At 45.4% G+C, this 27,534-nt stretch overlaps 1 protein-coding gene across 1 annotated transcript in view; it reads left to right on the top strand.

Annotated features, from left to right (window-relative positions):
* Vipr2 (vasoactive intestinal peptide receptor 2) overlaps positions 1-26,401 on the top strand; it is a 75,303-nt gene extending 48,902 nt beyond the window's left edge. Inside the window, exons 6-13 of the mRNA XM_057782602.1 lie at positions 10,617-10,758; positions 17,520-17,670; positions 18,279-18,339; positions 19,599-19,668; positions 20,041-20,132; positions 22,999-23,128; positions 23,195-23,236; positions 24,288-26,401. Of these exons, the coding sequence (XP_057638585.1) occupies positions 10,617-10,758; positions 17,520-17,670; positions 18,279-18,339; positions 19,599-19,668; positions 20,041-20,132; positions 22,999-23,128; positions 23,195-23,236; positions 24,288-24,461 (862 nt within the window). The 3' untranslated portion in view covers positions 24,462-26,401. The remainder of the gene's footprint in view (positions 1-10,616; positions 10,759-17,519; positions 17,671-18,278; positions 18,340-19,598; positions 19,669-20,040; positions 20,133-22,998; positions 23,129-23,194; positions 23,237-24,287) is intronic.
* Positions 26,402-27,534: the final 1,133 nt, after the last annotated feature.

Below are 27,534 nucleotides of genomic sequence, written 5' to 3'. Positions count from 1 at the left end.
ATCCTGTCTGACTGTTTTCTTTCTGGTAGTGAGGTCGGATGGTGCCCCATCACCGCCTGGACCCTGCTCAGGTCTCTGCTGTGACCTGTGGTTGTTCAGGATGAGAACCTTGGTCCACAGGAACATAAGTGGATACTCCTATGGGATGATCACACTGAGCACACTAGCATTTGGTGTGAGTGAGTCACTAGGGCTCCCATCACCTCTGTGTTCTCTCTGCTGAGGACAAGCACAAGTGTTGCCACTATGTGAGAGAAAGTCATTGTCGGAAAAGGGGACATTTCTATCATCCACCAGCGAAGGAGCTGGGTATGCTGGAGGATACAGCCTCGAAGTTCCGCAACCACAGACAAGTTACACTGTTCCTCCTTCGGGGATGTTAACATGACTGGTATATCACTATGTGTAAAATTATCTCTGTGTTCTAACATTTTTTCAAAGAGAAAACAAAACCTAGAGAAATAAGCTGCTGTGGGGTAGCCTGGAAAATATCTATTTCCCATCTTGAATAAGACACTCTCAAATCTCCGTCCCTTCGCCTTGTACTGTGTGGCATGGCCAGCCAAGCCAAAGGCCTTTGGAACTTTGCATGGGTGATTTTGACCTTCCAGAGAGCCTGCAATATTTTATTTCATGGGTGGCCGTACCGTCTTTTAGATTTGTACATAACCCCTCCTGCTTCAGAACTTTTCCGTTGAAAAGAGCCATTTGCCCTGGATGTCATCTTGCTGGTGGCTGATAGTTCTCCAGGCACAGAAAATGGAGCTCAGGCACTTTGGGGGGATTTTTATCCTGCACCCCAGAGCCTTTGACTCATGTTACCTCTTCTCTGTCAGAAGTGATGCTCAGAGAATATCCATGGAAAACTAAGTATAAATCAGTTCTAAGGTTTGTAATATGAAAACAGCATGTTCTGGCATGTTCCGCTGTTCTGATTTACCCAGAAAACAAAATTAGTTGTAGTTGCCAAACATTTAGTATCCCAAATATGCCTTTAGAAAAACAAAACAAAAAATATTAGATAACCAAGTACTTAACTGATACAGAGAAATAAAGCAGCTCATGTCCCAGATCAGGTCCCAAACTGTAGCATAGACAGACCCTGCTGGCACATGCAGGGTCCCCACTGTGCATTAGAATCACCAGAAACATGACAGACAGCTCCTACCAACAGAAATTGATAAACTTTGCTAATGGATATTTTATTTCATCCCACACCTTCATCCAATAAGAGAGTTTTACCATCCTGAATTTTAACAGGCAGAGTCAAGGCCAGCAGTTACTAGACACTTGAGGACTGAAGGGCTGCTGAGGGTACAGCCTGTGCAAACAGGTTATCAGCATTGTGATAAGTGCCATGTATCCACAGTCTGCTCTGGACACGTCAAGTGAGCCATCACAGCTCTACTCATCCAGGAGCCACACAGTGTTGATATCTATCAGACCTACCCCTGGAATGACACTTGACAGTGACCTCTCAGTGATGCCCCACCCTGCAGCCCCACTCTATGGAAACTAGGGTGAGCAAGGAGGAAGGAAGGAACAACAAACACTAAAGGAAAGGACTGGATATTTGGAAACATGAGAAGCCAGGGGCTGGGGTAATAATAGCACTCACAGGAGGAAGCCATGCTGAGGAGAGATGCCTGCTGTGTATATGCACCTGACCAGCAGGAGTCACGAATCACTGTGCTGATGCTGCACAGAGGTCCCTGCAACCCCATAGTATGCTGGGACACCATAGGTGATACCACAGAGCCAGCCATATATTTCATGTGTGGAACCAAACACAACTCAATAACATAGACATTCAGTAAAGAGGATGTGTCCTCGCTCAACTTGTAACATGGGTAAATACAATAACTGGCTCGAGATGCAGGATACTGTCTGAACCCGAAGCCCTCCATACCCATCTTTGTCCATAACACCCTCTGCCCCAAAGGTGAGCAGCATTCATTACACATACACCACGCTTTCTTTATCCATCTACCTGCTGATGGACACCTAGACTGATTCAGACTTGGCTGTTGTGACTAGTCACAATAAATACAGATGTGCAAGGAATTCTGTGCTATGCTTATTTATAGTCTTTCAAAAGCTGTCCCCCCCAAAAAAAAAGCTGTCCTAGTTTACCTGCATTGCTGTGGAAAACAAAAACATTGACCAAAAGCAAATTAGGAGAGGAGACCATTTGTTTGACTTAAACTCCCAGGTACAGTCCTGCACTGAGGAGTGTAGAGTGAGTCTACATTCTAATTTGTCTTAATAATAAAAACCCGGAGTCAGATATTAGGGGGTGAAAGCTGAAAGATCAGAGAAGCAAAGCACCCAGTCACTAGTTCGTACCTCTATGAAATCCTCAGACCAGAAAGAGGCCGAGCTCCTGTCTCTTCCCGCCTTCAGACCTCTATGCTTAACTAGTAGCTAGCTCCACCCACTGATCTTCAGGCAAGCTTTATTTGTTAGAGTACAGACAAGATTACACCACAGAGGAAACTGAAAGAAAGATCTCAAGTAGAAAACTCAATCAGAACCACTGAGGAACACTGCGTGCTGTCCCACTCCTTAGCTAACTGTCTTACAAAGTCCAGGTCCACTTGCCTAAGGAGAATGCCACCTCAGTAAAGGCTTCTTCTCTAAGGTGGCTGACTCTAAACTGTGTTAACTTGACAATTAAGGCTAACCAGGAAAATCTACTTCTTGTTGACTTGAAAAACACGCACGCACGCACACACACAGAACTATTAATTCCTAACTTCGCCTTTCCTACCACCAATATCTCATGTAATACCACAATATAAAACATGGTCCAACTTTAAAAAAAAGTCATAGTCTTAAATTGTTCTGTGGTATTTAAAAGTACAGCTCTCTTTTAAAAGCCAAAATCTCTCAGCTGGACTCTCCTGAAAATCAAAAACAACTTAACTACCTTCTTATTCTGAATGGGAAGAACCAGAGAATAGGAACAATCAGATCAGAGAAAAATCCAAAATCTAACCATGTAAATCCAAATTCTATAGCTCAGTGTCCAATATCTAGGAGTCACCCATAGGCGCTAAAGGGTTTGGGCAGCCAATTCTCTGATGCTACCAGACACAGCTTGTCTGGTGAGGGCAAGTCAGCTCCCCTTCACTCCTGCCACTATCCTCGATGAACAAACCACAACCCTGGCATCTCCAACACCCTTTGGCCCCTGCTGCAACTGACTTTGCACCTTTATCAATAACCTCTCTGGAGGCACCAGGCCTCAGATACTCTCCTGGCCCCTTCTGTCTTACTTCTTTCATGCCGTCGAAAGCAGCACTATGTAACTTCTTACACACAGCCTATTTTGGCTGTCACATTGCCATGTAGCCTCGGCCACCTTATGTTACAGCTTCTGTGTGCTAGGCCTGAGGAGATACTTTCCTATTGTCCTGATGATGCATAGAAGAGTTCACCTCAGTGGTGCCCATCTCTTGTTAATCACAGCTGATTCTTTGGCCACAGCTGAACCAGCAACTGCAGATTCTTAGCCTAAAATATCACAAAAATGGCCCCAACGAAGTCTTTACTTCCTCCTGAAACCTCATAAGCCCTGCAGGCTCCCTCCCATTGTCTACATTTCTCACCGCCTTCTCGAGCCCAAAAACGCTCTGAACACTCAACAGCTTTTCCAGCTCAAAATTTAAACTCTCCCTGTCTGCCCTGCCCCTTCCCCAAAAATCATCAAGTTATCACAACAGCAGTCTCACTTCTCCAGTAGCAAGTTTGTCCTGGTTTGAACTCTGTTACTATAGTGAAACACCATCAACCCAATCATGTTATGGAGGAAAGAGTTGTTTGGCTTACATATCCAGGTCACGGCCCACCACTGAGGGAAGCCAGGGTATGAACTCAATCAGTAACCTGAAGCAGAAACCATAGAAGAACATGCTTGCTGCCTTGCTCCCTTGATAATTTTCTGAAATAACTGTGGGCTGGGCCTTTCCTCGTTAGTCATCAATCAAAGCAATCCTTCCCAACCATGGCCACATGCCCAACTGATCTAGGTTATTCCTCAGTTGAGATTTCTCCTTAAGATGACTCTAGATTGTCTTAAGTTGACAACTAAAACTAACCAAGAGAGGTATATACGTAGGAATTGTATTGCTGAATCATATAGCTATGCTAATTTTAGTTTTTGAGAAAGCCCCACACTGACTTCCAAAGTTACTACACTAATTTACTATCTCACTAACCCCCTGCTCATATAAACACAATAGCAATAGTAGTGATTCAAAAACAGCATGGTACTGGCACAAAAACAAACACATAGTAGAAGTAAATAGAACAATAGATCCAAAAATAAATCTACATAGCTATACCACCTAATTTTTGACTAAGTGATCAAAGCCTGCATTGGATCAAAGACAGCTTCTTCAGCCAGTGGTGCTGCTAAGACTGGCTCCCAACATGTAGAAGATTGAAACTAGACTGACATTTCTCACTGTGTTAAATGGCAGCATTGTTAAGCTCACACTTGGCATAGTTATTACCAACTTTGAGTTTTCATCTTTCTCTTTGTTTTCTTTCTGACACAAAGTTATTTATTCCAGTTTCCCTCTTTTATACTTTTAGCTATAGATTCTATTTTCATTCACTTATAATCTGACATTTATAATACATTCCCTCCCCATCCCTCTCCTTTGCTCCTTCCTCCCCACCTCTCTTTCCCCTTCCCCCCTCTCTCCCCACAACACATTCTCTTATTCATAGCAGTTAACCTCTAGACTACTTTTTATCACTTACCAGTCAATCCAAGCATATTATATTTTAACTCCATGTACAATTCATGCCTTTTTGGTTTTGTAAATTTTAATTCCATATTGATATCCCATAGACATTATTATTTTAGGCTGGTGTTTATTTAGAAAGCCCACATATTGCTCTCCATTCTACCCACACTTTCTTTCCTGTTGGGCTCATTCCCCTGTTTCTCCTGAGCCTCCCTAGCTGCCTCTGGTTAAAGTCTCATTGCAGTGAATTCTCAAGTTTTTTTTGCTTGCCTAAAACAATAATTTTGCTTTGCTTTTTAAAATGATATTTCTGAATACGAGGATAAGGTTGTGTCTCTTAAGAAGATGCCTATGGCACAAGCTTGTTCCTAAAAGCATGGTCTTTCCCCCCTTGAACATCTCTTTGAGAGCTACCTGCTTTGTGCAGCTTGCACTCATTGACTTGGTGGCATTTCTTCTGTATCCGTCTCAGTGTCAAGCATCTTATCTGTTACTCTGTGATCAGTTTCAGAAATTCTTGACTGGAACCCCCTGAAAAATTGCTTCCATATCATACTCTTCTCCTGGAACACCATCCTCCCTTGTGTTTGGTGTTTTGACTTTTTCTCATATATTTCCTTACCCTTCTCCTGTCTTTCCCATTATTTCATGTCTCTCCACTTAAATCTAGACATGCTCAACAGACCCAGTTCATATAGCACTTTTTCATTTGCAAAGTCTGATCTTCTGTTGGATGTCTCTTTCTTTCTTGAGACCAGAGGGATTTGTGGGAGCAGGTATTTCAGGTTGTTTTCTTTTTTAAGATGGTTTAGTGTATTCTATGAGAACTTCATGCATAGATGAAATGCATTTTGAGTATATCCAATACCCTCCCCACTTCTCACTCCTCTCAGACTCTCTACACACTCACTCAAATTCATGTCCTTAGGTTTTTATGATGGATTCCTAGCTAGAGTTTACTTTCAATTTAGCACTATCAAGAGTCACTTATAAAGAGGAAGTCTCATTCAAGAGTTCAGATTGGATTGACCATGGTCATATTTGTAGGAAATTGTCTTGACTGATGATTGAGGTGGGAGGGCCTAGCCAATTGTTGGTGGCACCATCTCTGGACAGGTGGGCCTGGGCTATATAAGAAAGCTAAGTGAGCAAGCTAGAAAAAGTAAGTCACTAACCAACTCTCCTTCATGGTTTCTGCTCCAGGTTCCTGCTTTGAATTCCTTCCCCGAATTTCCTCAGTGATAGACTATTAACTGGAAGTGTAAGCTTAAATAAGCCTTTCCTCCCCCACTTTGTAGTGGTATTTCATTTGTATTTTAATAAGTAAAGCTTTCCTGAAGTTCAGAGAGTAAAACAGCTGTACTGATCAGGCTTACAGGCCAGGCAACAATGACACACACCTTTAATCCCAGAAGCCACACTAGTTGGCCACAGAAACCAGGTGGTAATGGTGCACATCTTTAATCCCAGCCCTGGAGAGGGATATAAGATGGGAGGAGACAGCGCTCAGTCTCAGTCTCATTCTGAGATTCCTGGAGGCAGGATTGCCGGTTAGGACTGAGGTAGAGGTAAGAGTCAGAAGTTGCCTGTTTTGCTTTTCTGACCTTCAGGTTGAATCCCAATTTCTGTCTCTGGGTTTTTATTAATCATGCTACACCACTTGGCTTTTGGTCATGGTATTTTGTCACAGCAACATAAATCAAACTAGGCCAAGGAATAACCAATTGCATTCTGATTGGATTTAAGATCTGTCACACAAGATGCAACTCATGCCTGGTGTTGTAAACCTGGCCAAGAACTTATGGGTACAGAGCTTCCCTGCCCTAGGGGTGAAACTACTACTTATTATTTTGCTAAATGGACACGTATCAAGATCCCTTCTGAATACCTATCTTTATACACACAGCTCAGTGCTGTTCTCAGCCTTTACCAGAGAAGCTTGATTAATACAGATACTTGCAACTCTTGGAGGTGCAGAGAATACATGACTGTAGACTGAGTGTGAAGCGGTGCTTGATGGTCTCGTGCCCTTTGTGTGCATGGTATGTGCACTAATATATGCGTGTGCACAGTGTGTAAAGAGCTCATGCATGTGTGTGCATGTGGAGGCCAGAAGTCAATGACCGGTGTTTTCCTCAATCATTCTCCACTCTGTTTTTGAGATCATCTCTTACTGATCCTGGAGCTTACTGAGTCCCGAGGATCCTTTAGTTTCCACCTCCCTGATGTTGCTCCTGGTTTTTTCACATGGGTCTAGAAGATCTAACTTGGGTCCTAACACCGAGTGCAACAAATACTTCACCAACAAAGTCCTTCCAGATTCCTCATGTGCTTATTTTTTAAATATTTATTTATTAATTATGTATACAGTGCTCTGTCTACATGTATCCCTGCATGCCAGAAAAGGGCACCAGATCTTGTTATAGATGGTTGTGAGCCATCATATGGTTGCTGGACTTGAACTCAGAACCTCTGGAAGAGCAGTCAGTGCTCTTAACCTCTGAACCATCTGCCCAGCCCTCCTCATGTACTTTTTAATTGTATCTTCTCTAGTCCCATGTGTGCTTAGTCTCTAATTCAACTGTTTGGTTTCTTATTACATTTTAAGAATTTTTATATGTCTTTGGGGCTTTCTTTGTTTTTCTTCATCTATTCTGCTTTTGATAACTTTTTCTGTGAAGACATGAACAAATTCTAGTTATCACATATAAGGACTGACCAAAGTACCCATTTCACCTATGTCTAAATCAGTGGACCAGTGAGCTTATTGGGGCTGGTTACAGCAGCATGGACAACAGGTTGCTCCAGAAACACAGGTGACTCAGAAGCATCAGTGGAAAGCCCACTCAAGCCCACATGATAGTTTATAAAAGCTGCATCCCTGGAGTTCCTGTTCTTAACTTGCCGACTGCTAAACAGATTAGAGTATCTCCTCTACACAGAAGTTGTTACAGCTTGAGGGCTGTCCTTGTGAATGTTATAAGTTTCAGGAACTTTCTAAGACTTGTGAGGTGTTTGAGCCTAGCAAGTTTTGTTTGCTTGCATAGTTTTAAAGAGGTTCCTCTAAGATGAAATTATTCCATTTTGAGCAAATTGCTACACAACAGCTTCTAAGACTGGGTGATTTTCTTTGGTCTTTGAATTTACTGACTGTCTCTCCCTTGCCTGCCTAGAGTTCCCTGGGCCATCTCTAGAGACTTTCTAATGCCAGTTGTGCGTATCAAATCCAAAATTTTTATTTAGTTACTTCTTCAAATTTCGTCTCTTTATGGGATTCTGTCTTTGTTGAAGGATTGTTCTCTTTATTTCATTCTGTTCTTTGAAAATATTCAAGCATTTGGTTTTAAGCTTCTGTCTAGTGAGGCTACTTCGTGTGATTTTTTTTTAAGGAAAGGTTTTATTTATATCATTTTTCCTAGTAGCAATCCAGCTTTCTTGCTTCTTTTAATACTTTATAATCCTTTTGTTGAAATTGGACATTTATAATAAAATGATGTGATAACTCTGGAAATCAAATTTTGTATCTCATTTTTGTTGTTCTTTGTTATGAGTTGAAGGCGTTTCTATATTATTTATTTTATTTTATCAGTTTTTGTGCTACTTGAGATTGAACTCAGAGCCTTTTAAATGCCAAACAAGCAGTATACCACAGAGGTATAACACAACCCTTGCATTTACTTTTTATTTTGAGACAGAGTCTCGGTGCAGTGCTTAGATTGTCCTTAAAGTCCTTCTTGGTTCCAGGCAAGTCTTTAATTTGCAACCTTCATGTCTCTGAGTAGCTGGTACTACAGCTCTATGCCTCCAGGCTCAGCTTGTAATTATTTAGTGATTTTTCTAAACTTTTCTGTTTCGTAGAGTTTGTGCTGGCCCTTTTGGTCTCTGAAGCCTAAGCACTGTTATCTATCAGTCAATTACTTGGTGATAGAGGTATCCTCAGACATCCACAGTCGAAGGGGGAAAATAGGAAGAAAAGAAGACGTATTTCCCATCTGGGGAGTCTGGCTGTGTGGGAAACACTCCTTTAATACTTGACCAGGCTGTTGACAATGCTGCCTTAATTTCACTTTTTGCTTATGCTAAATCTAAAGATCACCTGAGGTGAAAGCTTTTTGAGAACATATGACCTGTCTGGAGCATGCATGCCGGATTATAAAGTCCTCTGTAAATATGACAGGTTTTCAAAATCCTAGTTTTCCAAAGAACCTCACTCCCAAGCCTCTCTTCTTAGGCTCCAGAATGTCTGTCATTTGCCTCAACTGTTAATGTTGGCCTTAGGCAGCTGCCAGATAATTTGGCTTTCATGATAGCTACTTCTCTGTCTGAATGCGTTCTGAAAGGTTGCACCAGTTGTTCAATGAACTTAGAAGTAAAAAGAGAAAGAAAGAAAAATCAGTACCTTGTATTTTTATGTGATTGCAGAGACCACCAGCCACTGTCTCCAGGAAAGCACCAAACTGAGCATGTGCCGTAGGACAAGGCAAGGCTGGCCTATAGTGTGCATACCTGGGGTGGGGGATCACATAGCTGTCAACTCTGAGTATTTTCCAGAGTTACAACAGGACTAATTTGAGTAGTTTTGCCAGATTTTCAGGGTTTCCTGGAAGGGTTGGACAGAAGCCCCTGGTTCACTGTTTTCACTGGCCTCCTTTGTTGGAATTTTAATCCTGATTTCAGGTGACTAACTTTTGGAAAGTTCTTGTTAAATGCAACAAATTTTTAAAAAATCTATCTACCTTTTTGATTCAACATTTCAAACCAATGAAAGTTTCTTTGTCTTCCTCTACCACAGAAGACAGCATCTGCTGTTCATGAAATTTGTGACATATCCTTGTCCAGTTTTGTTCCATTTGTACATAGAAAAGAAAAACCTCCAACGTAATTAATGTATTGACCTCTGCTACAGCAGTGTCTCTCTTGTGTGTAATACTAGAGGGCCCATACAGCTGACACTCCATGGTGCACACACACCAGTAGATACATACACGATGCATCTGTTAAAGTGAAGGCCAGCTCTGCCATGACCAGGACACAGTGTGCAAAGAAAAAGCAGGCCATGATACTTTTGTTTTTAACTCTAGATTAATTAAATTACACAAAACTTGGAATCAGCTCCCATTGGCCATATTTCAGTCTCATTTGTTCTGGTAGTTCTGGCTGATCAGTCAGAGCATGCCAGGGACATGAGAGAGACAAATGGTAAGTCAACGCCTGTGTGACCAGGATTAGGGGTCAATGGGAAAGCATCCGCCTGTGCCCTCAGCCAACAGCAAGCTTCTGTCAAAGGACAGTCAAGAATGGGATGAGTTGTTGTGTAACCAGGAGACGAACTGCAGATCTTAACCCAAAATGGAATCCTGTGTGTGGGGCAAACCATCCTTTGTGTCAATATAAAGAGGAGAAAGTCAATCTTTACAGAAGGCAGTTTCCTACATAACACATCAGAGTTGAAGCCTTGAAAGCCAAGTATCATCTGAGGAATAGTTAGAGTCAGGGCTGCAGCTCTGCCTCAAAGTAGGAACATTAAACAGAAAGACCACAAGCTACACCAGAAGAGGAGTGATAATGAGACAGCCACACTTAGCTATCCAGCCTGTGTTCCCGAACCATAGGGGGATGGAGTACACTTGGCTGCAGGCTCAAGACAGCTCCTGTGAGGTCTTTGCATTATACTGAACTCCAAACTAAGGAAATAATCTGAACGAAAAGGAGAGTTCATAAGCAAAAATAACTTCCCATGGTGCAAAACTGGAAACAAAAAGTATACTGTGATCATTGCAGTTAAACAAATTGTATGAAACTTCATGAAAAGACCCCAGATGACAATTAAACATCAGTGTCTGTCTTCTCCCTCTTCAGGAAGCTGCACTGCACCAGGAACTACATCCACCTGAATCTGTTCCTCTCCTTCATGCTGAGAGCCATCTCAGTGCTGGTCAAGGACAGTGTGCTCTATTCCAGCTCAGGTACACTGCGCTGCCACGACCAGGCAGCCTCCTGGGTAAGACTTCCCTAAGAGCCATGTGTACAGGGCAGACCCTAGTGCCTGACAAGCACTTTCCTAGCAGTGGCCTAGGCCTTCTCCAGCCTAAGCAAGGCAGAAAGGAATGGCTTCAGGCCTCTGTCTGCAACCAAGACCAGGAAGGCCCACAAGAATTCTGGCTGACATCTAAGCACTGTGGGGGCTGGGGAACTGACAGGCACCAGGCCCTGGTGACCATCACTGAGATTAGTGCAGCAACAGGTGACAAGTCCTTTTGTAGAGATGAGGTACACTTGTCCAAATTACCCAGATGCTAAGGGATCAAAAATATTACTCATTTTCTGGAGAAATCAACCCATGTGTTAGAAACGCTGGACAGTGCCAGGGGAAACGCACTCAATCTACATCTTTCATACAAGAACGGACCATGCTGATGATGGCATCTGCAGTATGGCGGGGGCTCTCTTCCACGCCAGGCCATTCTGTCTTGGCTCTGCTTGTGGGGTTAGTCGTGGTAATTTGCTAAATCTATTCAAATGGACAGGTATTTGAGAGTTTTCTGCAATCAAGTATTCCCAGGCTTTTCTCTGCTAGCATGTAAGGCTCCACGTTTGGAAATCTGGTGTGTTATTCCTAATTTGTGGCCTCAGTAACTTAAAGAGACAGGACACTCAACTGCCTCCCAGTGCTGCCTGCGAGTAGATACATCAGATAACACCCTTTGATCCTGAACAGATGTTAATTAGTTTACTTTTGACACAGCAAAGTGCCTTGTAGTTATGTAGCCACCACCATCTTCCTGAAGGGAAGGGCGTTCTTCAGGCTCATGATACAGAGTGGGCTGTAAAAAGAATCTGTTATAATAGCAAACCAAAAACAGGATCCACCACCTGGAAAAGTCTGCCCCCAGGCGTACCTTGCTGTCTCTGATGTTTTTGTCCTGAGGTGAGGGTCTTGCTACATGTGTTCCAGTGGTAAACACCAACATGTTGCGAATCCCCTCACTGCAATGCCCAGAGCTGCTCTGCGCAGCTTTCATTCCTTAGCCCCTTTCTGAATGGAGATTAAGGGGAAGTGGATGGGAAAGGAGGTAGACAGGAGGTGTGGGAGGGAACAGGACAAGAGGAGGGAGGGGAAACTGTGGTCAGTATGTAAAATAAGTGAAAAAATGTTAATTAAATAAAATTTTTAAAAAAGAAATTGATCCTCAGAGACAACCCAATACCTACTCTTCTGAAGCACCTATGCTCAACTCTGCCTTGATGCTGAGACCCCAAAATACTGAACTCTCCTTGTGGAGGGGCAGAGAAAAGGTGGCAGGCACCCCTGAAGTGGGAAAGGGTAAAGCAGTGGCACCACCCTGCTCTGCCCTCTCCACCCCCCACTCCCCCCCCACCCCCCAACTCCCCCCACCCCCCCGTGGCAGTGTTGAGTTTCTTCTAGAGCTAGTCTGTTTCCCTGTCCTGTTTGTAAGTGCTTGATGAACAGGGATTTACCTGCATCACAAAAGACCGGGTTGAGGAAATCTTGCCGTTCCCCAAAGCACTGAGGAGTCAGCCTGAGTGCCTGCTACTCACCCAAGCCCTGACACCAGCATACTAGGCCAGTGCCAAGGGCTGAATGAAAGTTAAAAATGGGGACAGGTTCCTCCAGTCTGTTTCCTGAGCTATTCTCCGGGGAGTAGAGCATCCAGCTGTGCCCCAAACCCCATGGCCCTGGGATTCCTACCAAGAGGAGACAGACAGGAGGGACAAAGAAGGAAGGCAAAGCACAGCATGGAGGGAAGAACAGAGGGAAAAGACAGGGCTGTCTAAAGAATGATAAAGTACTGAACATATTAGCAAAATAGAGTCAGATTGCGGAATGAGCAATAGGAAACAATTTTCTTTCCAATTCCATTTTTTCTATTTTATTCTTGGCTGTATTTCGCTAAATCAACATTATTCTCCAAAGCAACCCACCAGGAATGCTCCCCACAATGTGACAAATTGCTTTTTCCAGGCAGCAGAACGAGTCCATGCGTGAAGAGACCTCTTCCTGGCCAGGGGAGGCTGGCAGAACAGCTAGCTCTTCCATGTGGCTGAAGGCTGCACAGGCTCCTCAACTTCTGGGCAGTTTGCATGCAGCAAAACAGTTTATCATGGGAGCAGAGCAGGTTTCTCTTGGGGTCTGCAGATCCTAAGAAGCCTAAACTCAGCCTGAGTCCTGCCTGCCTGGATGAGGGGAGTGGATAAGCCACAGCTGTAAACACTACAGCAAGACCCAGACAGCCACCTGGGCAGACAGGTTCTGTGGCAATGAGGAGAGAACAGAGCAGTGATCCAGGCTGGAATCCTGGCTAGGGATCCGCACCCCACATAGCTGGAGTCAGAAGACCGAGAAGGTAGGAAATGAGAAGAAAACAGTGAGTGATATTACCCACATACATGTTGAGCAAATACAAAACCTGTGCCTGAACACATTTACAAAAATGTGTGAAGATATAGACATGTCCAAGATGTTGTCCAAACGCATGTGTACATGCATCACAAGTATATTGTGTGCACATATGCACATGCACCCCAGACACATGAATATGCACATGTCTATGTACACAAACAGAGGCTCCCAGACAGAGCTTTGATCTCTCAGGAGCCTGCTATTGATTTGCCTGGCCCTTTTAATTCTTCCCTGCTATCCTTGCACTGACCTAGCAGGGCAGCAGCAGATCCCCATGGGCTCCAGTATTATGTGGTTCAGTAGCCAGTGTTGTGGAAGGTGAAGTCAGAAGAAGACCCATGTCACTCAGACATCTGGTCCTCACAGATCACATTTGTTAGCAATGAGCAAAGGGAAGGAGGTAAGAACAAGATGTTTCTGACACGGTCTAACAAGAACATGGAATAGTCACATGTACCTTCTCTTACATAGATGCCCTCAAGTCAGGTGTGCCCTGTTCTCTGCCATCTAGATCATATCATAGCCATCATATGGTACAGCATAATTCTGACTGGCTCCCCAGCACAGACACAGTCTTGGTTTTGCATGTGTCTGTTGTCTCTCCAGGCATGCCCTTCCACACACCAATGTGTTCGTCTTTCTGTGAGGTACAACTCACAAGAGAAGTGGATCAGGCAGCTCAGAGAATCTCAGCAGCCTGGACAGTCATGATATCCGATCTCACCATAAATGGGTGTGAGCCATCATGTGGTTGCTGGGAATTGAACTCAGGACCTCCAGAGCAGCAGTCAATTCTCTTAACCTCTGAGCCATCTCTCCAGTCCCTCTGGTGTAGTCAGCAGGATTCAAACCTGCACGGGGGAAACAGGAGAGACAGGTGGGACGGATCTCTGTGAGTTCAAGGCCAGAGCACCAGCAGAGGGAAGTGGCCACTTTTTTAAAGGGAGAGAGACCACGCCCCAGTGGACTGGTATCTCAGCAGCTATTGGCTGAAGGAGTGGAAGGAGCTCCCACAACACCCCCAGACACTTGCTTCTTACTGTTCTGGAAGCCAAAGGTCCAGAACCAAAGCACTACCCATCGGCATCTCATAAGGGTCATAGATAAGGAACTGACTTCTAAATCACAAACTCATTACCAAGCAAAACACCTCATACCATCATCTGGGGGCTAGTACCTTACTGTCTTAGTAAGGCGCCTATTGCTGTGAAGAGACACCATGACCACAGCAACTCATATAAAGAAAATATTTAATTGAGGTGGCAGCTTACAGTTTAAGAGGGTTAGTTCATTATCATCATGGTAGGAAGCATGGTGACTGGGAGTATGGTGGCATGCAGGCAGACAAGGGCCTGGCTACAGCTTGTAGGTAGAGGCTGCTCATTGTTCCCTGTAGCCCAAACCTGAAATAACCACACAGAAACTATTATTTGCAATACTGTTTGGCCAATAGCTTAAGTATATACTAGCTAGCTCTTATATCTTAAATTAACCCATTTCTATTCATCTGTGTATCGCCACGTGGTTGTGGCCTACCAGTAAGGTTCTGTCTGGCATCTGTCTCCTGCAGCAGCTCCATGGCTTCTCACTGACTCCACCTTCTTTCTCCCAGCATTCAGTTTAGTTTTCCCACCTAGCTCTACTTTGCCTGATCACAGGCCAAAGCAGCTTCTTTGTTCATTAACCAATAAAAGCAACACATATACAGAAGGACTTCCCACATCACATCTTGATCAGAAGAAAACAGGAAGTGAACTATGACACTGGGAATAGCTTGAGCATAGGAGACTTCAAAGCCCACCCCCACGGTGACATATCCAAGAAGGTCATACCTCCTTCAACAAAACCCACACCTCCTGATAGTACCACTCCCTTTGGGGGCCATTTTCTTTCAAACCACCACACTTACAAATTACAAAGGCAGATTCATTTTAAATTGTAAGCAAATTATTTGATTGGTTTTTAAAATGCACCAGGAGAGCTATGACATGATGTTCTCTCCTTGGTGCCCAGTGTTTCTGTCAAAGACACTTCCAAGAGCAGCCTTCCTGGGATTCTCTCAGACACCCCCTACCACCAAAATGGTGTTATCTTTCCTTGACAAGTTTGCCTATTATCGTTGTTTACTAAAATGAGCCTTTTATGTTTCTGTTGCAAACGCATTTTCAGATCCACCATTTGTCAACTGCATTTTAGTGGTATTTTGCTTCCTAGAAGTTTTCAGTATTTTTGTAAGCTATAAGCTCAAAATTGTCTTCTAGTCTTTTAGCATTATGTTTATGTTTGGGTTTCAGGCTTCCTATTCTGATTTAGAAATATTTATTTTTAATTTTGTTCATTTATGTCTTTAATACACTTATAATTTACTCATTTTGTGTTTTGAGGTAGGGTAGGATTTATCAAATGTCAAAAAAGCAAGATACATTTAAAATGTCATCACCTACCAGATTCTCGATGATTTTCAATTTGTTTCACCCACTATCCCAATGAATCATAACAAGATATAAAACTGTGGATCTTTGTTTTTCATTTTCATGGCTGGGTGGTTGTGACATTTGTGCTCAGGATCCCACAATAGGAGCAGAACCTGCTGGAATCTCACTGATGGTGAAGATGAACAGTAAGAAGTCTCTGGTTACTCCTAGAAATGGAAGTTTTCTGTACCTTACTTCCATTTGGAGAAAAAGGGGGCAGCAAACAGAAGACTATAGTATTGTGGGACAGACTGGGGCATGGGTAAGGTTCAGTGTGTTGAGGTCAAGCCCCTCATGGCCATGGAGACATGGCCATCTGGTAAGGCTTCCATATTTCCTGTAAGTGCATCCGCCCTGTGTATCCTGCAAATACACAATCAGTATATTTCAGCCTTTGCACTCCCTTCATATAAACAAGGATTTCAATTTCATAAGCAAATAGGAAATTGCTGCTTCTATAAGAAAAAGAATATCACTTTAAACTCCATTCTCTTCTATGTATCTAGAAAGATGTATATCTATAGATAAGCACAAGTAGAAATGCATGTGTTGGAGAGTCTTGTATTATGGATAGGTATATGCAGGCTGGATGTATTTTATGTATAGAATGGGTATGTATTCAAATGCATGTGAAATGTACTCATATATGTGATATATTGTGTTCACTCATATGGGTGAGCACAAATTAGCATCTGTGTGTGGGTGGGTATGGCTACATCACACACACATATATGTGAAAAGATTGTAAAAGAATTAGTTAGAGTTGCAAATAGAGTAAAACAAGACAAATATAGCAAATGAACTATTTTTCCTAGGAGTTTTAAAATGGTCTTCACTGGAGAAGAGATGACATATTAAATTAAAGGTTGTCAATTTTTTTAAGTCTAGGAACCTAGCTATGGCCCACAGTTTCTCTCCCCAAACTTCTGTTATCTGTTAAGAAAATGACCACAGTCTGTCAACCTTTTCCAGTGTTGATACTTTGTTCAGATGTGGAGGTTGGGCCAGGAAGCTGCAGATTCACTGGCCAGTGGCGATCCTTTCCCCAGCATCCAGCCACTGACAGCATCCAGGTATCCTGGCCCTTCCCCGTACCCACCTCAAGTGTGCATAGCATTATTTTCACTAGCTTTATGTCAATTTGGCACAAGCTAGAGTCTCTTGGCAAGTGGAATACCTGGCCTGTGGTCATTTTCTTGATTGATGATTGATGTGTGCTGGTCCAGCTCCATGAGGAGCAAGCCAGTAAGCAGCACTCTTCCTGGCTTCTGCCTGAACTCCTGCCTCCGGGTTCCTGACTTCTCTCAGGGATGAAATATGACTTGAGAGTTGTAAGACAAAATAAACCCCTTCCTCCTTGAACCGCTTTTGGTCACGGTGTTTTATCACAGCAATAGAAACCCTAAGACAAACATTCCACTCATCACTTCAGCCAGCAAGTGCTCTCCTCCACTGCATGTCCTAGAGATGGTTAGCCTCTTGAATGGGCAGTGAAGGAAGAGCTGAGGTAAAGGCATGTCCGAGGACCCAGCAGTAACAACACAGCAGGAAGGAGGACCAAGTAGGAGGAGGTATGTCTGAGCCTGGTATCTAGGAAGGTGGCCAGCGACTGGCTCTCAGGAACTCACCGCCTCTACTTCTTCCTCAGAGTTAGAGGCTCCCAGCAGATGGTCCCTGGCATTGTATATATAACAGCCTCTGCCTCAGTATAACACATTTTTTGCCTCTGCCAGGACAAGAAATTAACAACATCCCTTCAAGTCAGCACTGTGGCTTTGCTTTACAACTTATCCAAACAGAGAGTAGCCCTGCCTACCATAACTATTTTTACCGACTGGCACATTCTCTCGCTGTCTCTGGTTCCAGGTCGGCTGCAAACTCAGCCTGGTGTTCTTCCAGTACTGTATCATGGCTAACTTCTACTGGCTTCTGGTGGAGGGGCTCTACCTGCACACCCTCCTGGTGGCCATCCTTCCTCCCAGCAGGTGCTTCCTGGCCTACCTTCTGGTTGGATGGGGTAAGGGTTTCATACTCCCCATCCTGACTCCCATCTCATTTGGTTAACGTCTGCAGGCTTCTGCTCAGACCTCCAGGGGGTATACTAAGTGGTTGCCTTGGAGACACTGAGGGGGTCCACGGAATTGCTTAGCATTCTACCTCCATTCACACCCCCTTTTAAACTGAAACTGAGCTCCTGTTCCTATCCCTTTTCCCAGTCAGCTCATATTGACAATGAAAAGATCAGAGAGGAGCAGGCTGATGACACATCTACCTGCTGGCAGGAGCCCAGCTCTTCCCAGAGCAGGGAAGAGATGGAAGCCTGTGTGGCTTGGGGGCGTCATGGAACCTGTGAGCATGTCTCCCTCTTACCTGCCCTCTGTCTTCAGTAGACAAGTTTCAGACCTGTTCAGATCCTCAACTTTCAGACATAGTTATCTTTGCCGCCTAATAAGGTGTAAGAATAAACCTTCGCATATTGACAAAGGCATTAAGCAAGCGCTTCCATATGGCCCTTGGGTTGCAGATTCTTTTTTGGAGTTCTGACTCTTGAGCAGAGTACCAGATTTGTGGAGGTGCTGTTTCTCACTAACGAGACTGAGCCGATCTGATGGGGTCTCTCCACAGGCATCCCCAGTGTGTGTATAGGCGCATGGACAGCAACCCGCCTCTCGTTAGAAGACACAGGGTGAGTGCTGTGTGCTGTGAAACAAGGCCTCCCAGTGCTGGTTGACTATCTGGAAACTAAAGAAACGCATACAATTAGAGATAGGAAACACTTTGAGCCAGTCGAGACATTTCTAGGCAGCAGTTAGCACTGTGTGAATAGAAAACAGACATGTGGGTGGTCATGGGCAACACTCACTACACGTTTGGGTATTTGGAAGATGATCCACATGATCAATCCAGGATCAAGGTGAGGATCAAGCCAGGCCTGCAGTTCAGCCGAAATTGGGACAAACCAGGCAGAATGAGTGATATTGTGCCAAGCAGGTACAAGAAGGTTTTCTGGAAAAAACAACAATAAAAAAAAACATTGAGATCAGGCTGCGTAGCTGCCTGCGTGGCCTCTGTGAGCAGCTCCTCCTTTGAGAACTTCTGAGTCCAGTGACACGGCGTTCCTAGCCTAAATGTATCCCACAAAAGACCCCAAGCTTGGTATCATTTGTCCGCTGAAGGACATACCACACTCTATGAGCGGGTGGCCTAAACCAATCCATTTCTTTAGCCTGTGACTTTCCCCACCCCAGAGATGTTTCCGCAGTGTTAGCTGACGCAGTCACCTTCGGGCGAGCAGGACTGACAACCCAGGCAGGGTTAGCTGCAAGGCTCTCCATGTTTTGTGGATTCCTGTAGGATGGGCCAGTTCAGCTGCCCAGAACACATTGCCAGTCTGGGGCCCATGGCTGTGGAACTCTGCCCTTGCTGGGACAGCTAACATAACATCCACTGTGGGCTGTAGATACTGAAGCTGGAAGTCTTACATAGTCATGCTTCTGCTGGAGATAAACCTTAGTGGAAATCAGGCCCACTTCAGCCACGTTCAAGGCATAATTTTTTTAATTTTTCCTTTAAGACACAGACACAAACAAGTGGGGAGAAATACATTTTCAGAACAGAGAAAAGCCTCATGACATCAGGTGAAGTGAGTGTCTGTGCCTTGGGTTAAAATCCCAGCTTTGAGACTTACCAACCCTGGAACTACATGTTGGCCCACCTCCCCATTAGCAGACCGTCAGGTCGGCTCACTGGGGAAAGCTGCTTCACTCTACATGCACAGTTAGATCCAGTTGGAGGTGACTAGGTGTCTGAGTCTGATTGACAGATGAAATGAAAGGGGGAAGGTTGGCTCTGCAAGCCCCATGTGAGAAGTCAGTCCTCAGCTGACCGGCTCTCCCTGGTTTACAGGTTGATTCACTGTGACACCAGTTTCTTTCTCTCTAACAGCTGTTGGGACACAAACGACCAGAGCATCCCCTGGTGGGTCATTCGGATGCCCATCCTAATTTCTATTGTAGTAAGTAGCTTCCCATGGAGAAGCTCTGCCCTGCTCTTCGGCTACACACCCACACTGTGCAGAGAGTGCAACCACCGTACTTCCCTGGGTCCCATGACTTCCAGGGCAGTTCCCAGGGAAGGGTGGGCTCCGAGGAGAGACGAGCAGAACCTAGGCCTGCAGGAGGTTGTAACAGTCTGTTGTACATCTCCCGCTGCTCAGATAACCACAGTTTTATGCAGTGGTGCCCTCAATGCCCACATGAGGTCTTCTTTAGTGCAGAGGGAAGACATAGTGCCTGAAGTAGATAGTCACCAAATCCTGTATGTGGGCGATAAGGGATAAGATTGAAGTCACCCACAGATCAAGTCATCCTTTGTTGTCTCTGTGCAGGTCAATTTTGCCCTCTTCATCAGTATTATAAGGATCTTACTTCAGAAGCTAACCTCCCCAGATGTCGGTGGCAATGATCAATCACAGTACAAGTGAGTATCCACTGGTACAGCGTGAAAAATATACATCATAGCATGTAGCGAACAGAAGCCAGTGCTCGACTACAGAAGGTCTAAGGCACAGCTCGCACCGACACCCACGTCTGCCATTCCAGCACTCAGAGGAGCCAAGATGCCATGCTGATATGATGACGGTGCTAAAAAAGAAAATGGGACTCTTCTCCCATGTTTGACAGCATGCTAGAGCTTTGTAATGAGGTGTTCCTTAAATGTGTGTCCTTCTCCATTGTCACAGCTTGTCATTCCCTTTGACCATACATTATTCTTCATATAATCTGTCTTCCCTCCCAGACCCTGGGGCTGAGTCACACAGCCATTGCTGGCACCTTGTGCCTGGACCTGCCTTAGTAATTATATTAAAAGTTATGTCTCATGTGAAGGACACAGGGCAGAGGTCAGGAATGTCTCCAGCTTATTTATGATTATCCAAGGAATCCATATATTACCTGTCATTCACAAAGAAAAGACAGACCTCAACTCAGATGTGATGAGGAACATAATGAGCTCAGTGCTGGTGTATTTGGTACAGCTCAGGAGCCTAGGCTCAGATGCAGCTGAACTGGCTAGGAGTTACATATCCCTGGCCAAGTCACCCGCTCCCTGGCAGTTGGAACTTACTGCCTGCATCCAGGTTCCTTCCCACCCAAAAAAATAAATAAATTAATAATTTAAAAAGCAGCACCCATGTGAGTGCTGAGCCACAGTATGGACCTTCCCTATATTCTCTCTCCTCCCCTGAAAACGAAATGGTTCCTGTTGTTAGGTTTGAGAGACAATTAAATTAATCCTTGAAAGACATTCCGTGCCTACCACAGAAGAATCAAGAAAGGATTAGGTGGGCATTTCAGATTCAGTCGTGCCATGCTGTGCACAAAATACAAGGAATGAGTTTCTATTTGTGGAAGAAATGGTCTACACATAACAAGGTGCAGGCTGTCCACATGGTGCCTCATGCTGGTCCTCATGCATCCCCCTGCAGCCTTGAAAAGTAGGGTGGGCATTCTTAGCCGCCCTTCAATTGAATTTGGTCTTTCAGCAAATCTTGTTTAGTGTCTGTGCTGACCTTTTCTCTGGGTTTCTGGGGAGTGTTTGTTAAGAAGGTCTTGAGATGGATGCTTTTATTTTGGAAACAGAATTATATGGGGTAATGAAGTCTGTGCTTTCCAGGGTGATGAGAAGGGCTGCAGAGGGTTGTGTTTCACCCCTTGGGTTGTAGCAAAGAAGGACTAAAGGCCTTTCTCTCTCACAGCGCCTCCCTAGGGACAGATGAGTAGATAGGCCGTGCAAATGTCAGGACCTAGCAGCTTCCTGATAACCTCAGCTAAAGGAACAGTGCTCAGGAGCCTGGTGACCCTCCACGCTGATGCTGAAGGACTTGGGCACAGATCCTTGCGAGTGCACATTTGCAAGGCAGTGGCTGCAGTGATGTCTGTTAGTAGAGACACCTACTCTACGGGTTATAAAATAGGGAACACACTTCTAGAGCTTGCACACCCTGTGTCTTAGTTAGGGTTACTATTGCTAAGATGAAACAGCATGACCAAAAAGCAAGTTGGGTAGGAGCTTCTTCTATTTACACTTCCAAATTACACTTCATTTCATCACTGAAAGAATTCAGGGCACGAACTCGAACAGGGCAGGATCCTGGAGGCAGGAGCTGATGCAGAAGCCATGGAGAGGTGCTGCTTCCTGGCTTGTTCTCAGGGATTGTCCAGACTGCTTTCTTCTAGAACCCAGAACCAGGATCCTGGGAGTGGTCCCATCCACAATGAGCTGGGCCCTCCTCCATCCATCACTAATTAAGAAAATCCTGTACCGCTGGATCTTATGGAGGCATTTTCTTAATTGAGGCTTCATTCTTTCAGATAGATCTAGCTTGTGTCAAGTTGCTCTAAGATTAATCCGAATGCCCTGTTCAGTGTGAACTTGAAGAAGATACCTTTAAAATAAGTTAGAGAAAATTTCTTTTCCCCCTGTGTTTGGAAGTGGTGAGAGGAGCAAGAAGGAGAGGGAGCAGGAGGAGTCTCCTGTGTCCCCAAGCTGAATCAAGAGGAGAGGGACTGTGTGCTTGGTGAGCCTCAGCAACCAGGAGAGGGCTTCCACATAGCTGCACACTCCCTCCCGAGCACTTGGAGGCACCTGGGGATGTTAAGCTAGACACCTTGTCCCTAGTGTGGGGCTGGTGGGACATGATGAGAACAGCAAGCCTCAAGTGTCATAGGCACAGAGCAGTGCTTCTCAAAGTCTCTCGGAACTGGGCAGAAATGCAGATTTTTAGGCTGTTTCCCTGCTGTTCCCTGTTCCAGAATGCTGATGAGGCCCGAGTTATGATAAGGCCTCCACATGGTTCCAATGCAGAAATCTGGGGAACTTGGGCTGAGATAATTCAGCTGCTAGGAAAAATCTGATCCATTTTGTCTGGTGCCTGTGTCAGTAAAGGAGGACCACTGTGTGTTGGAGGGATGCCTCTTGAGTGCCCCTCCCAGTGCTAAGAATGGAATCCAGGATCCTCATAGTAGGCTTTGTCACTGAACAATAAATACCCCAGCCCTACCAGAATTTACCTGTTGAAGACTACTGTGGCCCATCGGTGACAGGACAATAAGTCCCCTGAAAGCTGGAGAGCCACACAACACACCCTGTAGGAACCTTTTCTTCATTAGTAAATTCACATAACCGCATTTGCAAATTCTACCCAAATAGGCAAAGAGAAGGGTTCACTGGGTACAAGAAGAGTTAAGCACCTGAGTGTTCCCCGACCACGGCAGCCTCTGAGTTCTCACGGCCCAGAGTGGGAGAAGTGAGAATCACAAAGCATCATGCTCTTCTCCTTCTACAGGAGGCTTGCCAAGTCCACCCTGCTGCTAATCCCACTCTTCGGTGTCCACTACATGGTGTTTGCTGCCTTCCCCATTGGCATCTCTTCCACGTACCAGATCCTGTTTGAGCTCTGTGTTGGTTCCTTTCAGGTAAGTGTGGGAAGCGCTGTGGGCACTGAAAACTGCGGGCATCTCTGACACTCTGTCTCTTTGCAGGGCCTGGTGGTAGCAGTGCTATACTGCTTCCTGAACAGTGAGGTAAGTCCTTCGTCAATTGGACCTGAGCACTGATGGGGTCAGGAGTTGGCCCCATCGCTTACCTCTGCCCAGCTCTGCCTCACACAACCAAAGTCAAGCTTGCTGTCCCCAAAGCCCCACTTAGGAAGGCTTTCACCCCTTCCAGCAAAATTTAGCCTTTGTCCTCCACCAATGTCCTGTTAATGGTGAGCATCTTATTCTTTTTTTTTTTTTTTGACAGGGTTTCTCCATAGCTTTTGGTTCCTGTCCTGGAACTAGCTCTTCTAGACCAGGCTGGCCTCGAACTCACAGAGATCCGCCTGCCTCTGCCTCTTGAGTGCTGGGATTAAAGGCCAGCATCTTATTCTTCAACACACAACTGAGTCCAAGAAGTTATGGTGTTGGTGGGAAGGGCTGGGTCTCATTGAGAGATGCATCACTTTGTCCCAAGACAAAGTCAGAGCCGGTTCGCATTATGTGGCCATTCCCTTCCATTCACCCTTAAGTTCCCAGAATCTACCTACTCTAGGTATTGCAAACTCTCCCTGTGTGACCCTCACCTGATGACCAGCTCCTTCTTCTAGTCACTAAGGAAGGCTTTTGTGAAGCCGTCATCCACGTCCCCTTCCAATACACTTTCTTCACTTGGAGTCCTTAAAGGGGAAAGATGTTGATGAAGGTCCTACAGGAGCCATGGGGTTGTGCTGAGGCAAGACATACCCCCATACTACATCAGAATCCCCAATGCCCGCAAGGCTATACCCTTTTCTGTGCACCCCTGTCCTTCCAACCCCGTGCTGCATCAGCATATCCTCCTGGAGTCTGCCACTCACACTCAACAAACCTGGGCCCATCTTCGACAGCTCTCTGCTCTTCCTGCATCTCCTCACTTACCCAACACCTTTCTAAGGAATGGGAGTGGGCCAGAGCACCCACCCTGTGACTACTAGAGAAGAGTTCTAAAGCCATACCAGCTGTTTGCTGGCTAGTGGGTGAATCCATGCTGTCTCTTTAGAGGATACATGAGTTCCTGTATTCCAAGCTGACCCTTCACTAACACCCTCCTCCCTAGGTACAGTGTGAATTGAAAAGAAGGTGGCGAAGCCTGTGCCTGACCCAACCTGGAAGCAGGGACTATCGGCTGCATAGTTGGTCCATGTCCCGGAACGGCTCAGAAAGTGCCCTACAGATACACCGTGGCTCCCGCACCCAGTCCTTCCTGCAGACAGAGACCTCGGTCATTTAGTTGCGTCCCTCCGATGGAACTGACGATGCTGCTGGGTTTGACACATGTGTCTGACGACTTCCTCTGCTGCCCAGTGTCTGATGCCTTCCTGGGTCAGCCCCAGTCCTTACTCTGACCCTCATGTGTAACTCGACTGAAACACTAATTATTATCCTCAAACTCCAGCCTTTAAACCATCCTCTTCATAATATGGCTCGGCCACATAGGCAGATCTACTTTCAAAGAAAGCCAAGTGGCCCTGAATATCAAAACTGGAGCCTGGTACCTCTGAAGAAGACAAGGAAGAAGTTTCTGTTTCCCTACTTGTCAGGGGAACCGGGTCCAGAACCAGCTGAGCATCACCATCCTGTGGCACCTAGTGCAATTTCTCCTCAATCCATGACAGACCACAGAAATCAGTTGAGAGCAGCCTTCTCATCCTAGAAGTCCTAGAAGCTTCCTGGTCCCCATGGTCTTGAGTCCTGTCCTGTGGGATGGGCCTCTGCGTCTGAACAGTCACACCCTTGCTACTCCCTGGACCACTTGGTAGTGACCAAAAGATAAGTCAGGGACCATATTTATGGTTCAGTGGCCAAGCCAGGAGCTCACATCCTCCTGGTCACTTAGCATTTGCTGCTTCCTACAAGGGGTGAGCAGCTCTGGATTCCAGGTGGCCCATCAGGATGAAGGCCCTGGTGACTCTCCATACAGTCCAGGGTGTTCTCTAGGCAACAGAAAACTGTACTCTTTTTGAAGAAAATCATTATCTTAAAATTGTTTAAAAAGAGAATTGTTTTTTATCAAAATATAAGATGGCATCAAGTTCTCCTATCCAATATTTGCCAATAATAATCCTTATTTTTCCTGTTATTTGCAACTGTGGAAGGCAGACCTGGGGGAGTCACATGACATGATGAAGAAGCAGCTGAAGAGTGAGAATACCTGTCCCTGTGGTGCCCAGAGACCCTGGAAAGCTGCCCTGGCCCAGTGCAAGGGCTGTAGGTTCTGGACCTGGTGTTCTGGCACAGTCTATGTAACCCTGCCACATACACACACACACACAACACACAGGACACACATACACAACACACATACACAACATGCACATGTACAACACACACCAAGGACAAGAGCTGCAAAGTGTTTTTCCTCTGGTTCCTGTGGCATATAGACCCCCGCCAACATGAATGCCAATGACCTCAACAACTGTGCCAGATCCAGAGGTCTCAGGGTCTGGAAGCCACAAAAGTAAGGACCCCACTTCCAGTTCTCTAGAAATAAAGCCGGTACATGGGGCTCTGGGACAGCAGAGAAGTGAGCATCCAGAGACTACTTGAGACCCATTGGCCAGACTTCTGGCTTGAATGTCTGTCCCACAGGACTGCCCCTGGAGTTCTGGTTCCATCAACTCCTAGCAAGCCCCATCTTGACTGCAACTGTATTGGATGGACAGCTCAGATAATCTAGAAAGCACCACTAACCTGCTACCTCCTGGGGCTGCAAGGCTAGAGAGCAGGTTGAAGGGAGAAAATGGCCTAGGTCAGGTACCCCAAAAAGGCTGTTGGCAATGGCAGTAGGTTGGTGCTATAAGCCCTGGTGTGAGCCTTGCCTTGCTTTGTCCTGAGTTATCACTGCTCAACACAGCAGTTCTAAAGAAGCAAAGTTTTTTCATATCTGAAGGCATCCTATCAACAACCAGGTGTGGTCACCCTGCCATGACCCCAAAGAGACATGCAGGACCTGTGAACACAAGCAGTCACCATCCACTAAGCAGTTACTGATCACACATGGAGCATTCCGACGTGCAGGGACACCGTCACCACAGCCCAGCATGTGCTGACAGCAGACAGAACTGGTCCCCACTGGAACTGGCCAGTAGCAGAGGTGTGATAACCACATGGTCAGCATGTGATCTTCTGTGTTCTATGTGGAATGTCTACAAACTGCACCACAGAGTGGAACTGAGCTGTGTATATACTGCAATAAACCTAACTTCATTCCATGTGAGAGCTTGCTTTGAGTGATGGTGAGGTCCTAGAATGCAGCTGTGTGTGCTACACCCCTTGAGCACCCTGACTCAGGACCATGCTGTCTATAATTCATGTAAGAAGCTGGGTCTGAGGTAGCCAAGATGTCTGGGCAGCCATGAGGATGTGCCCAGCATACCTGGCCATTTCTACCCTGAAGCCCTAATCCCCCCTCTCAGCCCTACAGAACCTGAGCCTAGTCAACAGAGGAGGCTGAAGTCTGTGTGTGTGTGTGTGTGTGTGTGTGTGTGTGTGTGTGTGTGTGTGTGTTAGATGTACATACAGTTATATATGTGCTTAGTGTACTTAAAGTACATATATATGCAAGTGTGTATGCTCATTTGTAGGTGGGTGTTTGTGAATGGATGCACACATATGTGTGCATGTGGGTGTGCTCAGGTATATATCTGTGCATATGTGTGCCTGTCTGTGGGTTCTTTTGTAGTCTGACTCAGCCATTAGGGAGATAAAACGTTTCTGCTCCATACTCACCACACTGCTGCTATGTAATCACGAACATAGAAGAGCAACTGGGGAATTTCCTCAGAGAAGGCAGCAGGAAGAGAGAAGAGGGCTCTGCAGAGCCTGCTAGGATCACAGCTGTCCTGTCTAATTAGGGATGCTTGGGATGAGGTGCTCAAAGCAGGGCAGCTTTGTGGATAAGCCCACGGGAGTCAGTCCGCTGGGACAGCTGGGAACCACAGTGAGAACCTTCTCCATCTGTGAGAAGGCACAGGCTTTCCTTTCTCACCAAGCCAGACATTCCTAATCAGCTGCTTCAAATGATAGGAACTTTATAAGACAGATAGGAAACTTCAGATTTGGGGGCAGTTGTCACACGGAAAATGGAATGTTCTGAGACCGCCAACCCCCGAGGTAGCCATTGGGAACTGGATGCTGGCTCCAGGCCTTTTCATGTCACAGACAATTTCGTCCCTCTTTTAACTCATGGAAATTAAGTCAAGCTGCATACAGGTTCTTAGCCAGGCTTGTTCAGGCAAAGCCAGAGCAGAGGTCTTTCCCTTGTGGACATAGGGACCAAGTCTCACTATGTAGTCCAGGCTGTT

This window comes from Chionomys nivalis, chromosome 10, assembly GCF_950005125.1.
Source record: "Chionomys nivalis chromosome 10, mChiNiv1.1, whole genome shotgun sequence".
NCBI classification, from domain to species: domain Eukaryota; kingdom Metazoa; phylum Chordata; class Mammalia; order Rodentia; family Cricetidae; genus Chionomys; species Chionomys nivalis.
The sequence above is the reverse complement of the archived record's forward strand: the minus strand, read 5'-3'. Positions and strand labels throughout refer to the sequence as shown.